The sequence below is a fragment of the Pituophis catenifer genome, unplaced genomic scaffold, assembly GCF_029215685.1.
Source record: "Pituophis catenifer annectens isolate HBS135680 unplaced genomic scaffold, rPitCat1.0.hap2 SCAF_1, whole genome shotgun sequence".
Taxonomy (NCBI): Eukaryota; Metazoa; Chordata; class Lepidosauria; order Squamata; family Colubridae; genus Pituophis; species Pituophis catenifer.
The window spans coordinates 51,085,556-51,106,180 of NW_027256881.1; the positions used below are offsets into that span (position 1 = coordinate 51,085,556).

The window sequence follows — 20,625 nt, forward strand, 5'->3', positions numbered from 1 at the left end:
CATAGACAGCAGGAGCCCATTCAGAAAACAGAGTATGGGTACCGTTCAGGAAAGCAAGATTTAGGGTGACACAATTTCTTGCTGACTCCAGAAAGGGAGGGGAGCATATATGCTACCTGTATAGATGTGACCAGGATACAAAACTAAGTGGCTCATTTAATAATGAAATTTTATTTGAAAAACAAATGCCAAAACAAATAAGCAACTGCTATTTGATACACAATTTATGTATATTTTCTACAAAATATTCAAAAAGCATTCCTTTACAGTTGCACTTCTTTATCAAATCTGAAGACCAGGAATGTTACCACACTATGACTTTTTCTAAAATAGATCCAAAAATCCACAGTAATAATTGTCTCTCACACTTCTCAAATACCATTTCCCCCTCCCCTTAGAAATCCCAACATTAAGGTACTCATTTCAAAGACTGTCACACTGGTATGTCTCTAAAGAAAGTAGGTTACTGGATAACTAAATGCAAAGCACATTATTCACAACAGCCAGCAATGTTGTGGAGCACATTTACTTCTGTATTAGCAGTAAAACTAAGAACTGGTACAAAGAAAGTGATGGAGCTATAAAAAGGTCTGTGAGAATATTTTCCACATGCACAGACTTGCAGTGAGCCCTATATACACATGTAAAGAAGAAAACTAATGTGCATTACAGAACTCACATTCTGAAAGTATGTTGTTCTACATTTTTAAATACTGTTTGTTCTGAAATTTTCCAGAACATTCTGAGCATAGTGTATGTACACATAACTGCAAAAATGTTTTACTTGTCATGGAACATCACTCCCTGAGAACATACATGTTTGGTTTTATTAATAAATCAAGTTTATGTTTTTAGGATTTATGAAAGACCCAGGCAACTACAGCTTCTTTAACACAGTATCAATGCAGTACTAAGTCAAAACAATCTATGGGGTAAACTGATAAATAAAATTGCTCTGACGCAAAATAGTATATTACAGAAATTTGTTTCCATCCTGTATTCTTGACACTCATTTTGTATTGTATAAAATATGTAGAATATTTAAGAAAAATTACTTTTCCTACAGCAAAGAATTGAAACATTAATAAATTCCAGATTCCATTGTTAAAACATCCAATACTTTTTTGTTGTACTTGTTTTAGTATTTCTCTTTAGTTGCAAGTTTGTTTGCTTTTATTGTACACTGCACTTGCCTAGTTCTTACAGCAAATGTTAGCAATCCATGATGCAATGAGGGTTTTGTTTTTCAGCCAGCTTTATCACAGACCCTGACTGACTCTGATTAGGGCCAAATGAGATGACTAGCCCAAGGTCACCCAGTTGGCTTCTGTGCCTAAAGGAGAACTAGAACTCAGGTCTTCATATTTAATTACTACATGATACTGGTTCTTACTTAGGCTCTTTTGTATTATCGGTATACAGATAGTCCTCTCAAGTTATGATAAATGGGACCAGAACTTCTGTTGCTAAGCAAGGCAGTTATTAAGTGAGTTATGCCTGATTTTACCACCTTTTTTTTGCAATGGTTAACCAAATAATTGCAGTTAATTGAATCTGTTGTTAAGATTCAAATCTGGCTTCCACCCATTAACTTTGTCAGAAGCCGGCTGGAAAGTAAATGGTGATTACATGACCATGGGACACTGCAACCATCATAAATACATGGATGGTTGCCAAGTGCACAAATTTTGAGCATGTTATTGTGGGGACACTGCAATATCTTTAAGTGCAAGATCCACTTGTAATCACTTTTTTCAGTGACTCTGCAACTTTGAACAGTGCTAAATGAATGGTTGCAAGTTGAAGACTACCTGTTCAGTATTCTTCCAGCATAATTTCTGAAAATTTTTGGAATAAGAAAAGTATGCATGTCCTTGTGTGCATATATATGTATACAAACACATACTTACACAGATATCATTATATTTAAAGGAATTCCCGGGTACAGAAAGCAGAGGACTGCCATATGCACAGAATGAATAGTGGCAAAAGATCTGTTTTTAAAACTGGGATAATAATACAAGACATTAACAGATTTCACTCCCAATTAGAAGATTTTATTCCTTCAAATATTGAACTCTATCCCAATGTGTGCTGACAGCTTTACAAGCAAATAGAGCATTAAAAAACCCCACATGAACTGAACACACAGTTTCAAAGTCATACCCTCCACCGCACCCCAAAAAACAACATATTTGTGCAGGCACCTGAAAAAGACAGGAAAATAACAAAGGCTTGAAAATGCTTCTATGATCCAGCAAAAAATTAGCTGTACTTTCTGATTCAAATGTAGGAGAGAAGGAAGAACATGAATAATTTTGGAAAGGAAGGGGAGAAGGAAATGTCTGAGGCAAATGAATAACAAAAAGCCAAAAGAAGTGAGATTAGACCCTGAACAAGCAAATGAAAGAGAAAGCAAAAGCATAAATATAAAAAGAAATGGCAATGTGGAAAAATGAGAGGTTTTGGAACAGGAAAAAATGCTCCAAGATGCAACTAATGGATTCTGTATGGAGCTGAATTGTTTAATGCAAACACTTCACTTTTCTGTAGGCTGAAATATATGTGATTTTTTTTTGTTTATTTCCTTGGATATGCTGTTGAAATACCCAAACAGCTATTGAGGATACTTTGGGTCAAATCTCAGCTAACTTTACAAAGCTTAAACTCACTTAATTCAGTTTTAGGTTCAGGCCTCATTTCACTGTGATTTCATTAAGAAACATACAAAAACTCTAATTGACAAAACATTATAAATGAACAATGGGGTCATCTTTTTGACTATCAAACCTTCAGGCTACTGTTAAACAAAAGCCAGACTATTTAATTTTAACATTAAAAACTGCATCACATGAGAAAGCTACACAACTCCTTCAACTAACAGTTTTCTTCTCACTAAATGAGAGGTTCAACATGATCCAATTAGGAAATGGTTTATGGTAGGATTGTTCAAAGCATTTTATTGCACCGAAACTAAAAAGGGTTTTGTTTTCCTCACAATCTAATTCAAATTAAGGAATGCATTTCATTTTAGTTTTAAAATGAAGATAGGAACATAGGCTGCGTACACATACTATTTCCCTTCTGAGTAGCTCACAAGAACATAGGCAACCCTAACATTTCAAAAAGAGAAGTCTGCAAATATAATATCTAAAAGCTAAAATGCAACAATCAGTTTATACTACTATAAATAGTTCTATTTATCTTCAAAAAATATTGTAGACAGAAGTCCTCCAAAAGTGGCTATCAACAGTACAATAAAATAAAAACACATAGAAAAGCCAGCATTTATCAGTTTAACCCACATATTAAAAATCAATAGTACAGTTAATATCAGAACAGCTTAATTAAACTCACTTAAAGAAAAGATCGGAAAGAACCAATACAGTATTTAGGACCTTGGACATATTTAGTTTCTATAGTAACTCCTTATCCCCTTGTGAGGACAAGACACTCTTTTGATCAGCTAAAGCAAAGATGGACAAATAACAACAGCCACAGTTATTGAACTTAATAAGCAGGTTGGTTGGCACGAATAAAAGCAGTCCTTGACAGTGATTGGACAAACACTTGTCCAATAGTGATCAGAAACACTTGGACAGCTATACTTATGACAACTGAAATCTCCTAATTGTCTTCACTGTAGCCCCAGGTAGCCTGAACTGCAGTCCTATATGGGCTATCTTTATAATATGGATAGGTAAGGTATGTCCATCCTTACATCTGGGACATTTGCCAACATCATTTTTGGAGACTAAAACATTCCTGGATGAATATTTTCTCTTTAGAAATACTTGGAACTCAGGACAGCATGATTAAACAAAATGAGGGCAATGGTGTGATGTCCTTTTTCATTTTATAAAGTGGGATCATTCAACTTCCAGGTCACCCAACATGCAAAGATTGCCCAAAAAGATACAGCTGCTACTTATCTCTGTCTGGCCAAATAAGAAACAACCACTAACTCCTAATTTTTCTCAACACGAATGGGTGCCTTTATCTAGCCTTTTCCTTTGGAAATGGACAATGTACCACAATATTAAAGCTTAGTTTTAAAAGAAATCCAATTTTAAAGAAAACTTTGCACATGAGTGTGTCCCAGATATTAATATTAAGTGGAATTTTATAATAATTGGAGGATTTATTAATGTGGATTGGAAGGTAACTTTTCTACAGCATATATAATCGAACTTTTTAATATCTACTTAGGAGAGCAAGGAAAGAATTGTTCCAGAGAGGATTAGTATATATATATATATATCTCTAAAATAGAAACAGAATAATTGCATTGTTCCTTACTTTCTAGTTAGAAGCATAAGAGAAGAAAATGAAGATGCACTTTCCTAGTCCTATTTTCAGTATCTTTGAAGGGTAAGAATTCTTTTACAGCTTTCTACATGAAGTATCTTCTTCTGCGGGACTTTATTTATTTTAAGGAGGACCCCTTTTAACTTACCTGGGTAGGATGCAGCCATTTAAGAGGTCGCTCCTCTAATGGATTTGAATGAGAGGAAAACCAGGATTTTACCTTCAAGCCTTTCTCTTTTCACAATCCACTGACTCCAGAAGCAGCAAGGCAGGCAAGGCTGTGGGAGGATGTTTTCCCGTTTCAGCATTTTGTGCCCATCAGATCAATAGCCAGAGGCTGCCTCCTCCCGCGCGAAGGAGGACCTGCCTGTCAGAAGCAGCCTGAGCTCTCTCACCCCTCCTCCCGCCCTCCCCATAGCTGGGCGTTTGGGGTTTTTTGTTGTTTTTTTTTTTGCTACCGCTTGTCACACGAACCAGCCGCTCACTCACCGCCTGTGATCTGTGCAGGGCCAAAGCACAGCGCCAATTGGAACCACAAGACCACCAGGGAGAGTTTAGACTGGCAACGCTGAAACAGCGGTGGAGGCGGCGGCGGCAGCGGCTGCTCTAGGAACGGATCCCGGCTGTTCGGGTTCATTCCATGATACATCTTTCATCCGCAAAGGGCATCCGGATTGAAACGGTCTGCAAACAGAGCAGGCAATCTGCTTTAGCGTGGGGGGGTGGGGGGGGGGAGGGGGGTAGAAGGAGGGGGCGGTTTCCTCCGCGCAACTCCCCCCCCCTGCTCAGAATCTTGACGGGAGATGGGGGGGCCACACTTTTCTTGGGCTTCTTGCCCGCAAATGGAACCGAAGCCATCCCCCAGCCCAATTACCCCCATTCGGCTCTTCTGCGCTCCCTGCTGGCAGGATGGGAGCACTGCGGTACAAAAAGAAGAAGAGGGGGGAAAAAACCGGTCTCTTAAAACAATTCTTCCCCCGCTTTTCGGGTCTCTCCGGAAATGTGACGGATCCACCTCGGGAAAATGCAATCCTTTGGGGTTTTTTTTTTTCTTTTCCCGGCGCAGGGGAAAAAAAAAAAAAGAGCCCGGCGGTAATGGACACGCCGGACCTGTGTCCACGTCCCCCCTGGCTGGCACTGGGGTACACGACAACACGACACAGTTTTTCTCCAACTGAACCCCGCCCCCTCCCATCTCCAGTTCCTCCGAAGATACGCTTGGTCATTTGCAAAAGAGCACCTCTGAGTATCTCCTCCTAAGGCAGTATTAAAAAAAAAAAAAGAAAACCCGGGATGGGGGTGGAAGCAACACTGTAAAGTTATTTCCCTTCACGTCGCACCTTCTTTCGCCCCCAACCCCTCCTTCGCGACGAGCCCCAGGATTCGCCTTTTTTTTTTTTTTTTTTGCCTTTCCTCCCCGCCCCCCGCCGGCTCTTACAGTGGCTCCTTTAGGCTTGAGGGTCCTTACCTTGAGGGCTGCCTGCCTGCATGGAGCCTCCGTCGTTTCCCCAGCCGGGCTCACCGCGACTCCCGCCCGCCTCCGCCGCACTGCCCTCGGCTGCTTAGCGGAGGAGGACTGAGAGACACTCGCGGCGCGCGCCACCGCTCGCGCTCATCCTACCTGGCTGCAGGGGTGGGCGGGGCGAAGAGCCAAAGGCCCGCGAGGCTCCGGCGCCGGCTGCAGCAGCTGCTGCCAATGAGAAGGCGGAGCGTGCACCTGCTTTTGTGCGCGAGCCGCTTTCCACGCTCCTTCCCGGGAGGCCCGGGTCTCTCCGCCAGTCTGGCGGGCGGAGCGCAGCAGCCGCGTCGCGTTTTCCCGGTGATAAATGAGCCACGGCGATGGCAGCGGCAGCGGCAACATCAGCAACGTTAAAAAATAAATCATCTTTAACTCAAAGCATGGGCGTTTGGGACAGAACTACAATATCTGGGTGGTAATAATAATAATAATAATAATAATAATAATAATAATAATAATAATAATAATAATAATAATAATAATAATAATAATAATAGTAATAATAGTAATAATAGTAATAGTAATAATAGTAATAATAGTAGTAATAATCCGGCCATTCCGTGTTAGACAATAGTATCATTGGATTCACTTTAATGGTTGTCCGAATAAAGGCAACCCCAGATAGGGTGACCTGAATTACGTGTCTCCACTTCTTGCTCTGGAGGCTGAATCCTGCATGAAAGGGTTGCATCTGCCTCTTTTGGAAAGCGCAGCAGGATCCAGGTGTGCGCTTCTCGAGCAAAAAAAAAAATCACTGGAGAATCGCAGTAGGATAAATGGACCCAACTGGAAAAATGGAAGGTGACGGCCATTTTCCAAAATTGCTACACGCTTGTAAGGAGAAAAATTGAATACAGTAGTTTTTATAAACTTGATTTTTATGGACTTGAATAAGTGACTTGGAACTAACCTCCGTCTTCAGTATTCCCGAAAAGGCCTTAGGAGTGCTGTTGCCACCTTTCCCCAATTTAATAGGCTGATGCACAAGGGCTGGAAGTTTGGTGCTAAGGGAGTCCTGTGATGTACATAATGTGTTTATTTAAATAAAGTATTTGGTTAAGCATCAAAAAGCCTCAAGATAAAATGACTTCATAATCAGAAGTGCCACTCTTTATTTATTTTATTTTTATTAGTCTAATTTATATGCTGTCCTTCTCCGTAGACTCAGGGCGGCTTACAATGCATTACAGCAATAGCCTGCATACTTTTTTTGTATATACCTGCTTATTAGGGCTTTCGCCCCCCCCAAGCGGCGGTGTTCTATACAAAGTTGGATTATTGCCCCCACAATCCGGGTCCTCAATTTACCTACCTCGAAAGGATGGAAGACTGAGTCAACCTTGAGCCTGGTGAGATTCAAACTTGCACTAATTGCAGGCAGCTGGCAGCTAAGGGCTAGCACTTAACAGCACTTTAGTCCGCTGCACCACCGAGGCTCATAAAGCTTATGAGGTTTATCTTGTGGGAGGGACTTCATTTGTTGTGTAAACAAATCTCTTTAACTTTAATTCCCCAAATTAAAGAAGAAAGGGTGGAAACTAATTGTATACATAAATCTCACCTCTTTTTTTAAAAAAGTTTTTTTATTTTTTAGATAAACAAACATTTAGTACATCAATTATTCTTTCCATGTGACATCTCAGTGTTGTCTCCAAAAATTCTTCTTTTTGTTTCTTCTGTCTTCATTCTCGCCCAGTTCATTACAACAGTTCATCACTAACACAATATTCTAATCATAGCACTTTTTATACATAACAATTTAGATCTCAGGTCTTGATCCCTTCAGTTTTACTCTTTCCATCTAAAAAGAATAGCCGAAGCAGTGAATTAAACGTTACAGGCCTAGAAGATTCTGTAATCTGGTGGCTGAAAAACTGTCTCCTGATTTGAAGTTAATTTATGACTTGTAGTATTTATGAAAATTAGACTCAAATGTAGTATTTTGCCTTTAAAGATATGCTGGCAGAAAACTCCCATTTTGAGTAGTTAATAATGTTTATTGCATATTAATCATACATATATACACTAATCATTTTGAAATGCTTTCTATGATATGTTTGTTAATTTAGGGTTTTTTTACAGTTTGATGTTTAGAATTAAAATGTGGGTTTTTAATGAGTACTATAATGATTATCTGTGCAGTACTAATAGCATTCCAGTGATGTGAACAGAATACATGATTTGCTAAGGTATGAAAAGTGGGGGGGACCTTTGAAATCTCACAAAATCAAATTGTAGTTATCCAGGTTGAGATTCTGGTGATGAACAGTTGCAGGCCAAATTCTACCATCTCTTATCTGGAAATGCCAGGAACTGACCCTTAGGATCTTCCTGCAGAACATCTGATCTTCTCAGTATTACCAGCTGTGATTTCTACCTGTTCCAGCTATTCTCATCTCCCCGCCTCAAATATATATAGCTTGTCTATTAGATTTCAAAACATAAGCAATTCTAACATTACTTCTCTCACAGAAAAACTGAAAGTGAACATTCCAGAACTCAGAACCACAGCTTCTGATGCATGAAGAGGCACAAGAGAAGCAATTTAAAAAGTATGGCACAAAATAGTGAGAATTTGGGGGAATGTTGGAATTCTTGATATTAAAGAAAGCAAAACTAAATACAGTCTAATTCATACTTTGGACTTTAGAGTAATGTAAATAGTAATAGAAAGATTTCATATTAGGAGAAATTAATAGGAAAAGGAGCCAAGTTGGAAAAATAGTTGAGAGGGGGGGAGGGGGGGAGAGAGAGATCAAGTAAAAAAATAATACTAAGAATAAAGTAAAAGAAAAACAGTTTTATTGTTGTTTGAATGTTGATTCCTGATTTTATAGTTATTGGCAACGTACAGTGTTAGAAATCTATTAAGTATCCATCTGTTTTAACCATAAACTATGAATTTGGAGAGTTGTATATCATTCAGAAATTGTTGATTGAAGCAGCCCATTGAATAAATGAACATGTTCTAATGAACAAAAAAAATGGAATAAAATAGATGAAACCAATGTAATAATGCCAAAAGTTTAATGAACTTCTGAAAATCATGCACAACATATACAGAAACTGGAAACAATGAACAGACCTCTTTCTAAACAATATAGTACAGATATAGCATTCTCCACCAGCTGACGCTTCTAAATACTATACCTGAGCATGACCAGTTAGCTATTAATGTGAGTGCAGTTGAAAAATGTCTCAGTTTTTCAACGGACCCGGGACGGCTAAAGAAGAATGGGGATTTACCATAGGACCATGATAAACATTGTCTGCACAGAACATCAGCGAACCGTCATGGCTGACCCTGGAAGCTCAGACTACCTTCTTGATCTTCCGGGTGGCATCTTTGCATTTAAACCCCAGTACTTTCCCCCTTCCATTCCCCCTTCAGTACCATAGCTTCCCTTTTATTTATTTATTTTTCATCTTAAACTGAAATTTTGGAACATTACTATTTTGTTCCCATGCTTTCGTGTTACAGATTGAAAGAACCACCTGTTGCCTATTGTTTGGATTATTGTAGCATCAGAACTATAATAGATCATCAGAAAAAAAGTGTGGGTATGTGAGGGAGAGACAGGGTCTATGTTGGTGCCAAATGAGTCACACAGTTGGACCACAGATTATGCATGAACCAGCAATCCTGGGTTAGATGAACAGAGGAAAAGTGTCAAGAACATTGGAACGAATTCAACTCTAGACTGCATTTTCAAGCTAGAGGAATGGAAAGAGCAATATTGTTGCCCTGGTCAGGCTACAGTAATGAGCATTCCAAAAAACGGGGAAATAACCAATTAGTTCTTGTGGTAGCCATGTCCAACTGAGCATCAGCCTGGCCCTGTTGCCAACCCATCATAAGCTAGACTGGAATTCCTGAAGTTAAACAGCTGAGACCACTATGGTTGACAAGCAGCTTAGGCTGAATTACAAAATAAACCCAATAAGATGCACAGTTTTCTGGAGGAAAAATTGGGAGTGCATTAACTTTAGGGTGCATTGCTGTGTATTGAACATAGACAGGTAACATAGATTATTATTATGCCAGGCAAAACAAGAAATATAGCAGTACAGTATTTTTTCTCATGTATATCTGGACATGTAAAAAAAAAAAAAAACCTAAAGTATGGTATGGTATGGTATGGTATGGTATGGTATGGTATGGTATGGTATGGTATGGTATGGTATGGTATGGTATGGTATGGTATGGTATGGTATGGTATGGTATACATAGTATGCATACTATTCAGAACTTAGGATTTAAGTTTGAAATGAAATCACAATTTCTTATAGGTATAATATCAGAGGAAAATCAACAAGAAACATCATAATTTAATGAGATGGCTGCTCAGAGCAGGAAGAATAAATTTTGCTCAACATTGGAAGAAAGATACAATTCCAATAATATCTGTTTGGGAACTTAAATTTGGAGAATACACAGCAATGGCAAAACTTTGATACAATTTGCAGCAGTACTTTTTTCAATGTTATACTCAATTTTGGAAGAAAAAGTCAAATAATTTTATGCTTGTAATATCAATATCCAAAATTGTAATTAATATTGATATACTATTTTTTCTCTTGTCTATTTTTCATATTCTAAGTTTTCTAAATATCAGGATATCAATCATCTCCAATTAATATCTAAAAACATCAGCCACTTGAAACAATACAGTGTATCAAGATTTGTTATAACAACGGAGGAAGAAATATAGCATTTATGGAATTTATGACAATATTTCAACTGTGCAGTGTTCTTGGATTTAAGAGGGAAAAACTGCTTGGAGCACACACAGATCTGATATAGCACCTATCAGCTTAAAACAGCTATGGGTTTTTTTTCCTACATCTGCAACACAACCCCAGGAAGCACATATCTGATTTAAGGAGTTGCCAACAGGTGCTACAAGTGTTGCCATGCACACTCCAAAGAACTTCCCTTTGAATCTGAAGCATTGCACAGCTCTACAGAACAATGCAAATGTCAAAAGTCATAAATCGTAAGGGATTTAAAATTTCTGATGATAAGATGCAGAATGCCTATCTTCCAGACACAGATGCTTTGTGCAAATAATGAGGATGAGGATGGTTGGTCTATATAAATGTAGATTAAATATATACACCTGAGCAAATATTTTCTGTACAGGTTCTAGAGTAAAAAGCACACTCAAAATATAGGGCCCAATAAACAGAAAACTATACTATATAAAAGTGTCCTTTTATAGAGACAAATAAGACCGCTAAGATCTCAGACTGAAATGCTGCACTGAAACAGTGATATCTCAGGATTTACCAAAAAACACAAATTTATGTAAAAGGAAAGAATTCCTTCCTTCCTTCCTTCCTTCCTTCCTTCCTTCCTTCCTTCCTTCCTTCCTTCCTTCCCCAGAAAAACTGAGCTTGTGAGATGACAGTCAGAGATCTCAACTCTCCCCTCCCACATGTCCTCTGAGTCATATATACAAAGCTCACTTTCCTCTTTTAGTATAGCTATTTGCTAATTACCATCTATGTTCTGGAAAGATACCTTTGGATGGTGGCCTCTACTTTAATCATAGAAAGTGATGTAGAAATCCTGCAATCTAGATTTTTATTGGCACAAAGCAAAAAATAAAGGAGATAAAAATGTAGTCAATTCTATAGCTCCACTTCCTAGATCTGAGGTGTGAGGCATATAACTAAGAAAATCAGCCCTCCATTCTTTGGCTGTTGGATCAAAATCCTAAGAATAAAATAATTTTATTAAGGAAAAAGAGGATGTAAAATTCCTTTTATGGTTTTAATTTCTTACATGCAAAACAGTAATAATAAATATGTAATTCTATTAAAACCGCCACATTTCCAAAGACTCTTTCATCAAAATGCTAGAAAGGAAAATATTAATTTGAGGCAGATCACTGAGTGGAAGCAATATATGAAACTGCCACACAGCTCCAATAAGCTTCAAACATACAACAGTAAACTTCCATATATAAGATAAACATTAGAAACAATAAAGATATTGGCTAGCACACAAAAATAAACAATAACCTTACTGTGGTATTAACTAGATAATTAGACCTATGTCTATTTAAGTCACAGTTCCTTTTGAATCAGAAGTCTCTTTCTCATTCAATTCTAACTTTACTTTGATTTTCTGGAAATTCTGGGAACTGAAGATTGGTAGCTTCAACTTTCTCTTCTTTCAATCTTGGCACTTTTATCTTTACAGCCTTTCTGCTTAAATTCTTCCATTTCAAGCAGAGAAAAGCTCTTTTATCTGGACAAGGAGAAATTGATGGGGAGATCTCTTCCTCTCTAAATGAGAAGTACATCACACTCAACCAGATCCTGATTTGGAACAGCAACATTGTCTCTTGGCCATCTGCAATAAGGCTGGGAGAGTGCTACACTCACACTAGTTGTCCTGGGTGAGAATGTTCCATGTCTTCTTTTTCCTCCTTGATCCTACTACTCTATGCGAGGAAGGGGTTATACAGAGTAAGCCAAAAGTCATAAGGGAACACAGTCCAGTGGCAAGTGGCCTGGTCAAAGCTTGTATAGGCAAAGTTAAGCATTCAACTAGCAAATATAAGAACTGATTTATAGTGACAGCTGGTCATATTTAATTTCTGGCATGTGATGAAGTCAAAACATGACAGAGATTCGTAGCACTCCCTCTTTTTTTCCTCTGGATGTTATGCAGAGGTAAATTTTGGAGATGGAATTAACCTGATACACATGCAGTGAACATTTGTAGATGCAGAAAAAAATGAAGATTTTAGCTCGGGGAGGCGGGAGAGATTCAGATGGTTTTCATGATCATAACTTAATTCATTTCTTTCATTTATTTAAAATATTTATATATCACTTGTTTTTTTTCAAAAAAATCTCAAAGTGGTTTACAATAAAAATGAGAAATGCAATTCAAAAACCTTATGTGGGAGTAAGTGTAAATTAATAGGATTACTATTGTCCACATGAGTCTAATCAGATTTTGTGTGTATTATGCAAAGTTTTAGAACATATGCAGAATGGAGAAGCTTAAACCTTATACCTGCCATAACCCAGGACACTTAGATTGCCCCTCCCCCACTTTCACTGCCTAAAGCTATAGAAACAGATTGAAGGAAATCTCTTATTTCTTTTGCTTTTGCTGATCTAAAATGTTGGAATCCAGAACCCTGATCCCAAGGCTGTGCAGCCACAAAATTCCCCTCAGCCTCATTCTCAGCCTCATAAAAGAAAAAGAGTGGGGGGGGAGGGGAATGCAGATTCTGGCATGTTGCAGCTCCGTGGCCCTAACTGAAAAGAAAAAAGAAATGGACAAAGCATACCTACTGGTTAACTTGGATTATGAAGGTTACCTGCAAAGTAATCAAACTAGCATTACATGATCTGAAACTCAGGTATGAGAGGGGGGAAGAGTGAGGCTGGAGTTCCCCCCATTAGAAAAACAGTCATATTCCTCAGTGCTCTTTAGAAGATTCTGCCACCACCATGCATGCTATTGAATGATGCAAAGATTGAGACCTGTCCGCTTCTTTTCTGCATACAGATGTACAAACAAATCAAAAGTGGAATCAGTGTATAATTACCCACCCTCAGAACCTGGTAATGCTTAAGGATCAAAACATGGGATTGAAAACCTATGACTATCACTAAGTGTTGTATTTTATGATTCTTGATTAATGTATTTTTTTTTTTATGTACACTGAGAGCATATGCATCAAAGACAAATTCCTTGTGTGTCCAATCACACTTGGCCAATAAAGAATTCTATATTCTATTCTATATTCTAACCACAAAAAGTGCCAGCTCCAACATAGCAATGGAAAGCAGAAAGATGCTTGTGGAGAGAATTAGCAGTAAAGCCCTGAAATTGTTTTTGAAGCAGATTCTGATGCTCAGATCTGAGACCTAAAATGAAGGTAATATTTCATCACACCTTGTCCAAGATATAGTTATGAATAATAATCATCCACAAGCTTCTACTGAACTCTTAAACATAAACCAGATCTTTATAGCATAGTTCCTCAGATAAAGCTTAGTTTTTAAATGTCTCTTTTTCCCCTCTTTTTCTTTTTTTTTCAAAAATCACATTTTTCTAATAGAAAAGACTACCTTTCTCACAGAAGCCGAAATGCATTTTACTTTTGCAAAGAAGAGTTCTCTTCCTATGCTGTTAATTATTCCTTTTTATTAAAGACTCTTTGTTCTCCTTTGCAATTAGTATTCTGGCCTGAATATTTATATTACATTGAAAATGGAATCTCATTTTAAATGAAAGAATTCAATCACAGAAAAAGGAAGCAATATTAAGCCAATTTTTCTTTCCTTCTTTATTTGCGTAGGTCTGCATGCATGTATGTTTGGAAATAAAAAACCATTTATCTTCTTTGATGAAGGTGATCAGATCCTATAATTATGACACTCTTTACACAGTATAGTAATCAGGTAACTCCTGGAAGCTAACATAAACTTTGGAATAAATTTTTGGCTTAGTGTTGATCTTTATTCTTTTTTCCCTACCTATATATTTGTCACCATACAAGAGTATCTTCAGACAGGACATCAAAAAGGCAAGATGGTAAGACACAACTGAACAATAGAAGCCCCCTTTTTTTACATATATGATGCATGTAATATGGAAGAAGGACTTCAATTACATATTAACACCTACATGTTGACACACCCACCCACCCCCTGCAGATCCTGTACATCACACAGCTGGCAAATTCATGCAGCAAGGTATCTTTAATGTCAGTTGGGATAAAAATATGTTCTTGAAAGCAGGCATATAGCAAGATGCCTAAGGCAGGGATATTTCCTTTTCTTCTCTCATAGCTATTATATTCTTCCTCTGCCTCCTGGTTTCTATAATCTCTTACAATACCTATTTCATGTATCTTTCTTGAATATTTTTTTTCCAAATAAATGTTTTGCAACTAGCTGACATTTTGACGGCAAAATATTGTATCTATAGCAATCTAGGTAGTCTAAGCTAGTGAGTCAATCATCAGTAACTGAGTTTAAACATGCTTGGGATAAGCACATGTCCATCATCTGACAAAAAATTTAAAAAAAACAGGGCAGATTTGATGGACCATCAGTTTTCTATGTTTTTATATGGCTGAAGGTAGCAAAGATATTGGCCAGTTTTGTCTAATCTGCAGTCATGTTGTGATATAAAATTAACTTGCACCGAACATTGGAGAAGCTGGCCAAGAATGATGGGTTCTATTCCAATATATTCAGAAGGATTCCAGGTTGGTGAAGGCTGATCTGTAGCTGTTAAAAAAGATATAAATTCTCCTCAATAGAGATCACATTTATCCACTGGGAATTTGATTTCACTTAGAAATTAAATTATATTATAATAAAATATAAAATTATAATATTACTAATCATTGTCTCACATTTTATTTTAATTTACTGTAACTAAAAAAGATATGCTGCTTACCTGCCTGCACAGAACCCAACCAACAAATGCTCTGTCTTACACATTGGCAAAAAAAATTAAGAAGACAAAATATAAGCTGGGTGAATACAACCTCGTAGACGATCCTCACTCTGACAAGGACCTTGGAGTGCTTATCTCAAATGATCTAAGTGCCAGAGCTCACTGTAACAGCATTGCCAAAAAGGCATTAAAAGTTGTTAACCTAATCTTGCGTAGCTTCTTCTCTGGTAATATTGTATTACTAACTAGAGCATACAAAACATTTGCTAGACCAATTCTCAAATACAATTCATCTGTCTGGAACCCGCACTGCATATCGGGCATTAATACAATTGAGAGTGTCCAGAGATATTTCACGAAAAGAGTCCTCCACAATAGAATACCTTATGCCACCAGACTTGAAATTATGGGCTTAGACAACTTAGAACTATGCCGCCTTCATTCTGACCTAAGAGAAGTACATAAAATTATCTGCTACAATGTCCTACTGTTAATGACTACTTCAGCTTCGACCACAACAATACATGAGCAAACAATAGATACAAACTTAAGGTAAACCGCTCCAAACTCGATTGCAGAAAATATGACTTCAGCAACAGAGTGGTCAATGCCTGGAATACACTATCTGACTCTGTGGTTTCCTCCCCAAACCCCCAAAACTTTAACCTTAGACTGTCTACTGTCAACCTCACCCCATTCCTAAGAGGTCTTTAAGGGGCGTGCATAAGCGCACCAGTGTGCCTACCATCCCTGTCCTAATGTTCCCTTTTATTTGTATCCATCTCATGTATTCATAATTATGTCTATACTTATATCTGTTATGTAATACATGCTTGACGAAATAAATAAATAAAATAAATAAATGAAGGCAGGAGTATCTTCATATCTCGGAGTCAACCTTCATTGTGAAAGGAAATTTATCATCATAATGCCAGTAGAATTATCATGATATTGTGTGCAAAATATTACTTGAGAACTTTAAAAATGACCTAGATAGCTTTCCTAAAGAAATCCCTATGCTCATCATTTAGAGACTGTGATGTCAAGGCAGCCACATCTCTGCTTCAGATAGAGCAAGTTACTGGATTCATGAGATTTTATTTATTTATTTATTTATTTATTTATTTATTTATTTATTTTATTTTATTTTATTTTATTGGACTTATATGCCGCCCTTTCTCCACAAGGACTCAGGGCGGCTCACAGCAATAAGCAACAAATCCAGATTAAAATTCAAACAGTAAAAGAAACTAAAATTCCCATTAAAACCCCATTCAGTCCAGGCCAGCCTGGTGAAACAACCATGTTTTAAGGTCATGGCGGAAAGAGCGAAGGTCGGGGGCCACCCAGAGCTCCAAGGGGAGCTGATTCCAAAGGGTAGGTGCGCCTACAGAGAAGGCTCACTCTCTAGGGGCCATCAGCCGGCATTGCTTGGCCAACGGGACCCCAAGTAGGCCCTCTGTGTGTGAGCGCACCAGGCGATGGGGAGCTGTTGCTGGCCGCAGATGATCCGCCAAATACCCTGGACCTAAGCCATGTAGGGCTTTATAGTAATCACCAACACCTTGAACCTCACCCAGAGGGCAATCGGTAGCCAATGCAGGTCACGCAGGAGGGGTGTGACATGGGAACATCGGGACACTCCCATCACTACCCGGGCGTCTGCATTCTGCACCAGCTGAAGCCTCCGAGTGGTTTTCAAGGGCAGCCCCATGTAGAGAGTGTTGCAATAGTCGATTCGGAAGGTGACGAGTGCATGGGTGACCCTGCATAAGGCATCTCGGTCCAGGTAGGGGCGCAACTGGCGCACCAGACGAATCTGGGCAAATGGCCCCCCTGGTCACGGTCGTGACATGGTCTTCTAAGGTCAATTGTGCATCCAGGAGGATGCCTAAGTTGCGCGCCCTATCCACAGGGGGCAACACCTCTCCCCCTGTGACCAAAGATGGAATATTCCCTTGGAACCGAGACGCTGGTACCCACAGCCACTCCATCTTGGCAGGGTTGAGTCAGAGCCTGTTCTTCCCCATCCAGACCTGCACCGCCTTCAGACATCGGGACATCACGTCAAGGGCATCACTGGGCTGATTTGGGGTGGATATAAAAAGTTGGGTATCATCAGCATACTGATGATACTCCACCCCAAAACCATGGATGATCTCCCATAGATGTTAAATAGCAGGGGAGAGAGAACCGACCCCTGAGGAACCCCACATGAGGGGCCTCGGGGTTGACCTCTGCCCCCCCGCCAACACCGAGCAAGGGGGCAGAGATTGCGAGCATCCAGAGAGGATGCTAAAATAGTGCCTCCCACTCCCAACCCCTCGAGGCGCCACAGCAAGATACCATGGTCGATGGTATCAAAAGCCGTCGAGAGATCTAACAGGACCAGGGCAGAGGAATATCTATGTTGGAGATGGGAATAAATCTCCAACATAGACATTACATCTTTATAGCTCCCCAAAACAATGGTACCAATACTGCCTCCAAAGCACCAGCAACAATTTTGCAAGCATTCTTAATTAACATGAATTCTATATTCCTACTATGCTCCTATTTATTTGAAAGACAACATTCATAAAGTGAACACTGCAAAAGAAAATTTATTCTCAAGATTGCAACCAACTGCATTGCTCTTCTTTCAGCAGGAGATTTGTAAAACACTCAAACCAATTTCTAGGACAAGGATTCAAGATACAACAACCAAGAACCTGTTTGCTTCACTAAGCAGTGGGGGAGGGGGAGATGACAAGATGTCCAATTAGAAACTTACAAAATCATACACCTAGAAGAAGAGGAACAATTTGGAGAGATTCATAAACTAAAGTAGGAATGGGAGCTGAAAAATAGGAGATAGTATCACATTAAGGAGAAATGTTAAATGTTCCTACTTCTAGAGAAAGAAGCAAAACTGATGGAAAGGAGAAAAAATATTCAGAATTCTTAAACTCATGCTACAGTAGAGTAGTATGGGTACCATGCTACAGTAGAGTAGTTCTATAATGAAACTGTCAGGGTTCCAAGTAACACCCCCAATGAAAAAAGGCTCTGAGGCTTGAAATTCCTCAAAGTTCCATTTTATTAGAGATGTCATATTGGCACATCCGGGAAAACCCGAATCCAAAAGCTTCCAAGTTTTCCCCACCCAAAGGAAAGTCCATGTTCCTGCCCAGCACCCACAAGTTCATCACATGGTCCAATCAAAGCACTGTCCCAACTGGAGATGCCTCCTAGCCATACCCCTCCAGGTGCAGGGCAAGATGTCCTTGACTCTCTGAGAAAGGAATGTTATTATGACTATATATCACCTTTGCTCCATACAATCCCCCCGCCCTCCCAGTTTCCCACAGCAGTAAATGTGGCAGGCCTGAAGGCCCAGTGCAAAAGATGGCTTCCAGGCCTGACAGGAACTATTTCATAATCTAAGAGACCTGTTTGGTCAGGAAAAAAGAAATGAGTCTTGTGGCATTTTGCAGATTAACCCATTTTATCTTATTATTTTATTAACACATCTGTGAATTGCAATCAACCTCAGGACAGCTGAATATTATAGCTGCTCTCTGGACAGCTCAAGTTGAACAAGGAGAGGGTAAAATAATACTTAGATAATTTAAATGAATTCAAATTTCCAGTGTAAGATTAACTACATCCTAGGGTACTGAAAGAGCTAGCAGAAGTGATTACAGAATTGTTAACTGTCAGAACTTCTGGAGAAAAGACAAAATTCAAAGAAGCAAAGAAAAAAAAGTTACCCCTCTCATTGAAAAAAAAAAGGAGGACTTGAGAAATTACAGACCTATCAACTTGACATCTGTACTGGGCAAAACCGTTCAGCAGAGTATTGAACTGCATGTTTGTAAGCACTTGCAGTAATTAACAAAAGTTAGCAAATCTTTCCAGACTAGCCCAGATGAAAAATGAAACTCTAGCTGGCCCTTCAGTGATGGAAGAAGGAAATTGCAACTCAGGATAGACAAGGAGAGGATGAAAGAACACTTAGCAATTTAAATGAATTAAATCCTCCAGGGCCCAATGAATTATATCCTAGTGTTCTGCAGAGAGAATCCTAGAAACATAACTGATTGTAGTAATCTTTAAGAAACCACGGGAGAGGATAGGACTAGAAACAGTGGACTGAGTATAGGGAAGTAAATTCAGGTCATAATTCCCTGATGATAAGAGCTATTGACTAGTGGAATATGTTGTCTCACATTAGTTTCATTTGAGGTCCTAAAAAAAGGCTGGTTAGTCATCTGTCTAAAATACTTTATCAGATTTTTCACCAAGCAAAAGTTAGATGAGATGACTTCTGAGACAGCTTCCAATTTTATGATTCTATAAATCAATTGATCAGATGAGACAAGGAGTTACATAGTAAGAGCTAGATAGCTTACTTACCTGCCATCATGATGTTCCTTGACAAGTATAATTCCAAAAGAGATCAAAGAGGTCCAGTGTAAGAGTTATTTTGAAGTCTCTCATCATCTCTATCTCTGATAGTAATCAGTAGTCACAACCAAGCCTGCATGTTCCATTGGTGTCTTGAGTTGTTCTCCCTATTATGAAAACCCTTCACCCTGCTTTCCAGTTTCAGGGTTTCATCATTAAATTATTTTTATCTTAATTCTATTCTTAAACCAGTCTTTTCCCACTTCTTTCTTTCATTTTCTTCTTTATTCTAATTTAGTTTAGTTTAGTTTAGTTTAGTTTAGTTTAGTTTAGTTTAGTTTAGTTTAGTTTAGTTTAGTTTAGTTTAGTTTAGTTTAGTTTAGTTTAGTTTAGTTTAGTTTATTGTCATTGCACCTTATACAACGAAATTAAATGCCATCTTCAATGTACATTATAGAATAGAATAACAGAGTTGGAAGGGACCTTGGAGGTCTTCTAGTTCAACCCCCTGCTTAGGCAGGAAACCCTACACCACTTCAGACAAATGGTTATCCAACCTCTTCTTAAAAACTTCCAGTGTTGGAGCATTCACAACTTCTGGAGGCAAGTTGTTCCACTGATTATTTGTTCTAACTGTCAGGAAATTTCTCCTTAGTTCTAGGTTGCTTCTCTCCTTGATTAGTTTCCACCATTGCTTCTTGTCCTACCCTCAGGTGCTTGGGATAGATCCTAATATGTTTATCCACAGTGATAGTATCTGTGCAGTGCTTGATATGGCACAGAACAGCTGCAGTGTGCTCCTCTAGTTCAGGGTGGTAAAAGATGTCTCATCTGTTCCCATGTTTTCTCAAAACAATCCTGAAGTTGTTGGGAAGCATCTTCTGGCCAAGGTTTTATTAATGACCCCAAACTTGAGTAATCAAACCTTTTATATATTGGTTTGGAGATAATAAAAAAAAAACCACCACTA

The 20,625-nt window shown here is 38.6% G+C and overlaps 1 protein-coding gene across 1 annotated transcript in view; it reads right to left on the reverse strand.

The window, feature by feature from the left end:
* The window catches only part of SUSD4 (sushi domain containing 4), a 63,610-nt gene extending 58,653 nt beyond the window's left edge, over positions 1 to 4,957 (reverse strand). The window contains exon 1 of the mRNA XM_070949315.1: positions 4,798 to 4,957. Coding sequence (XP_070805416.1) covers positions 4,798 to 4,957 — 160 coding nt within the window. The remainder of the gene's footprint in view (positions 1 to 4,797) is intronic.
* Between the last annotated feature and the right edge of the window lie 15,668 nt (positions 4,958 to 20,625).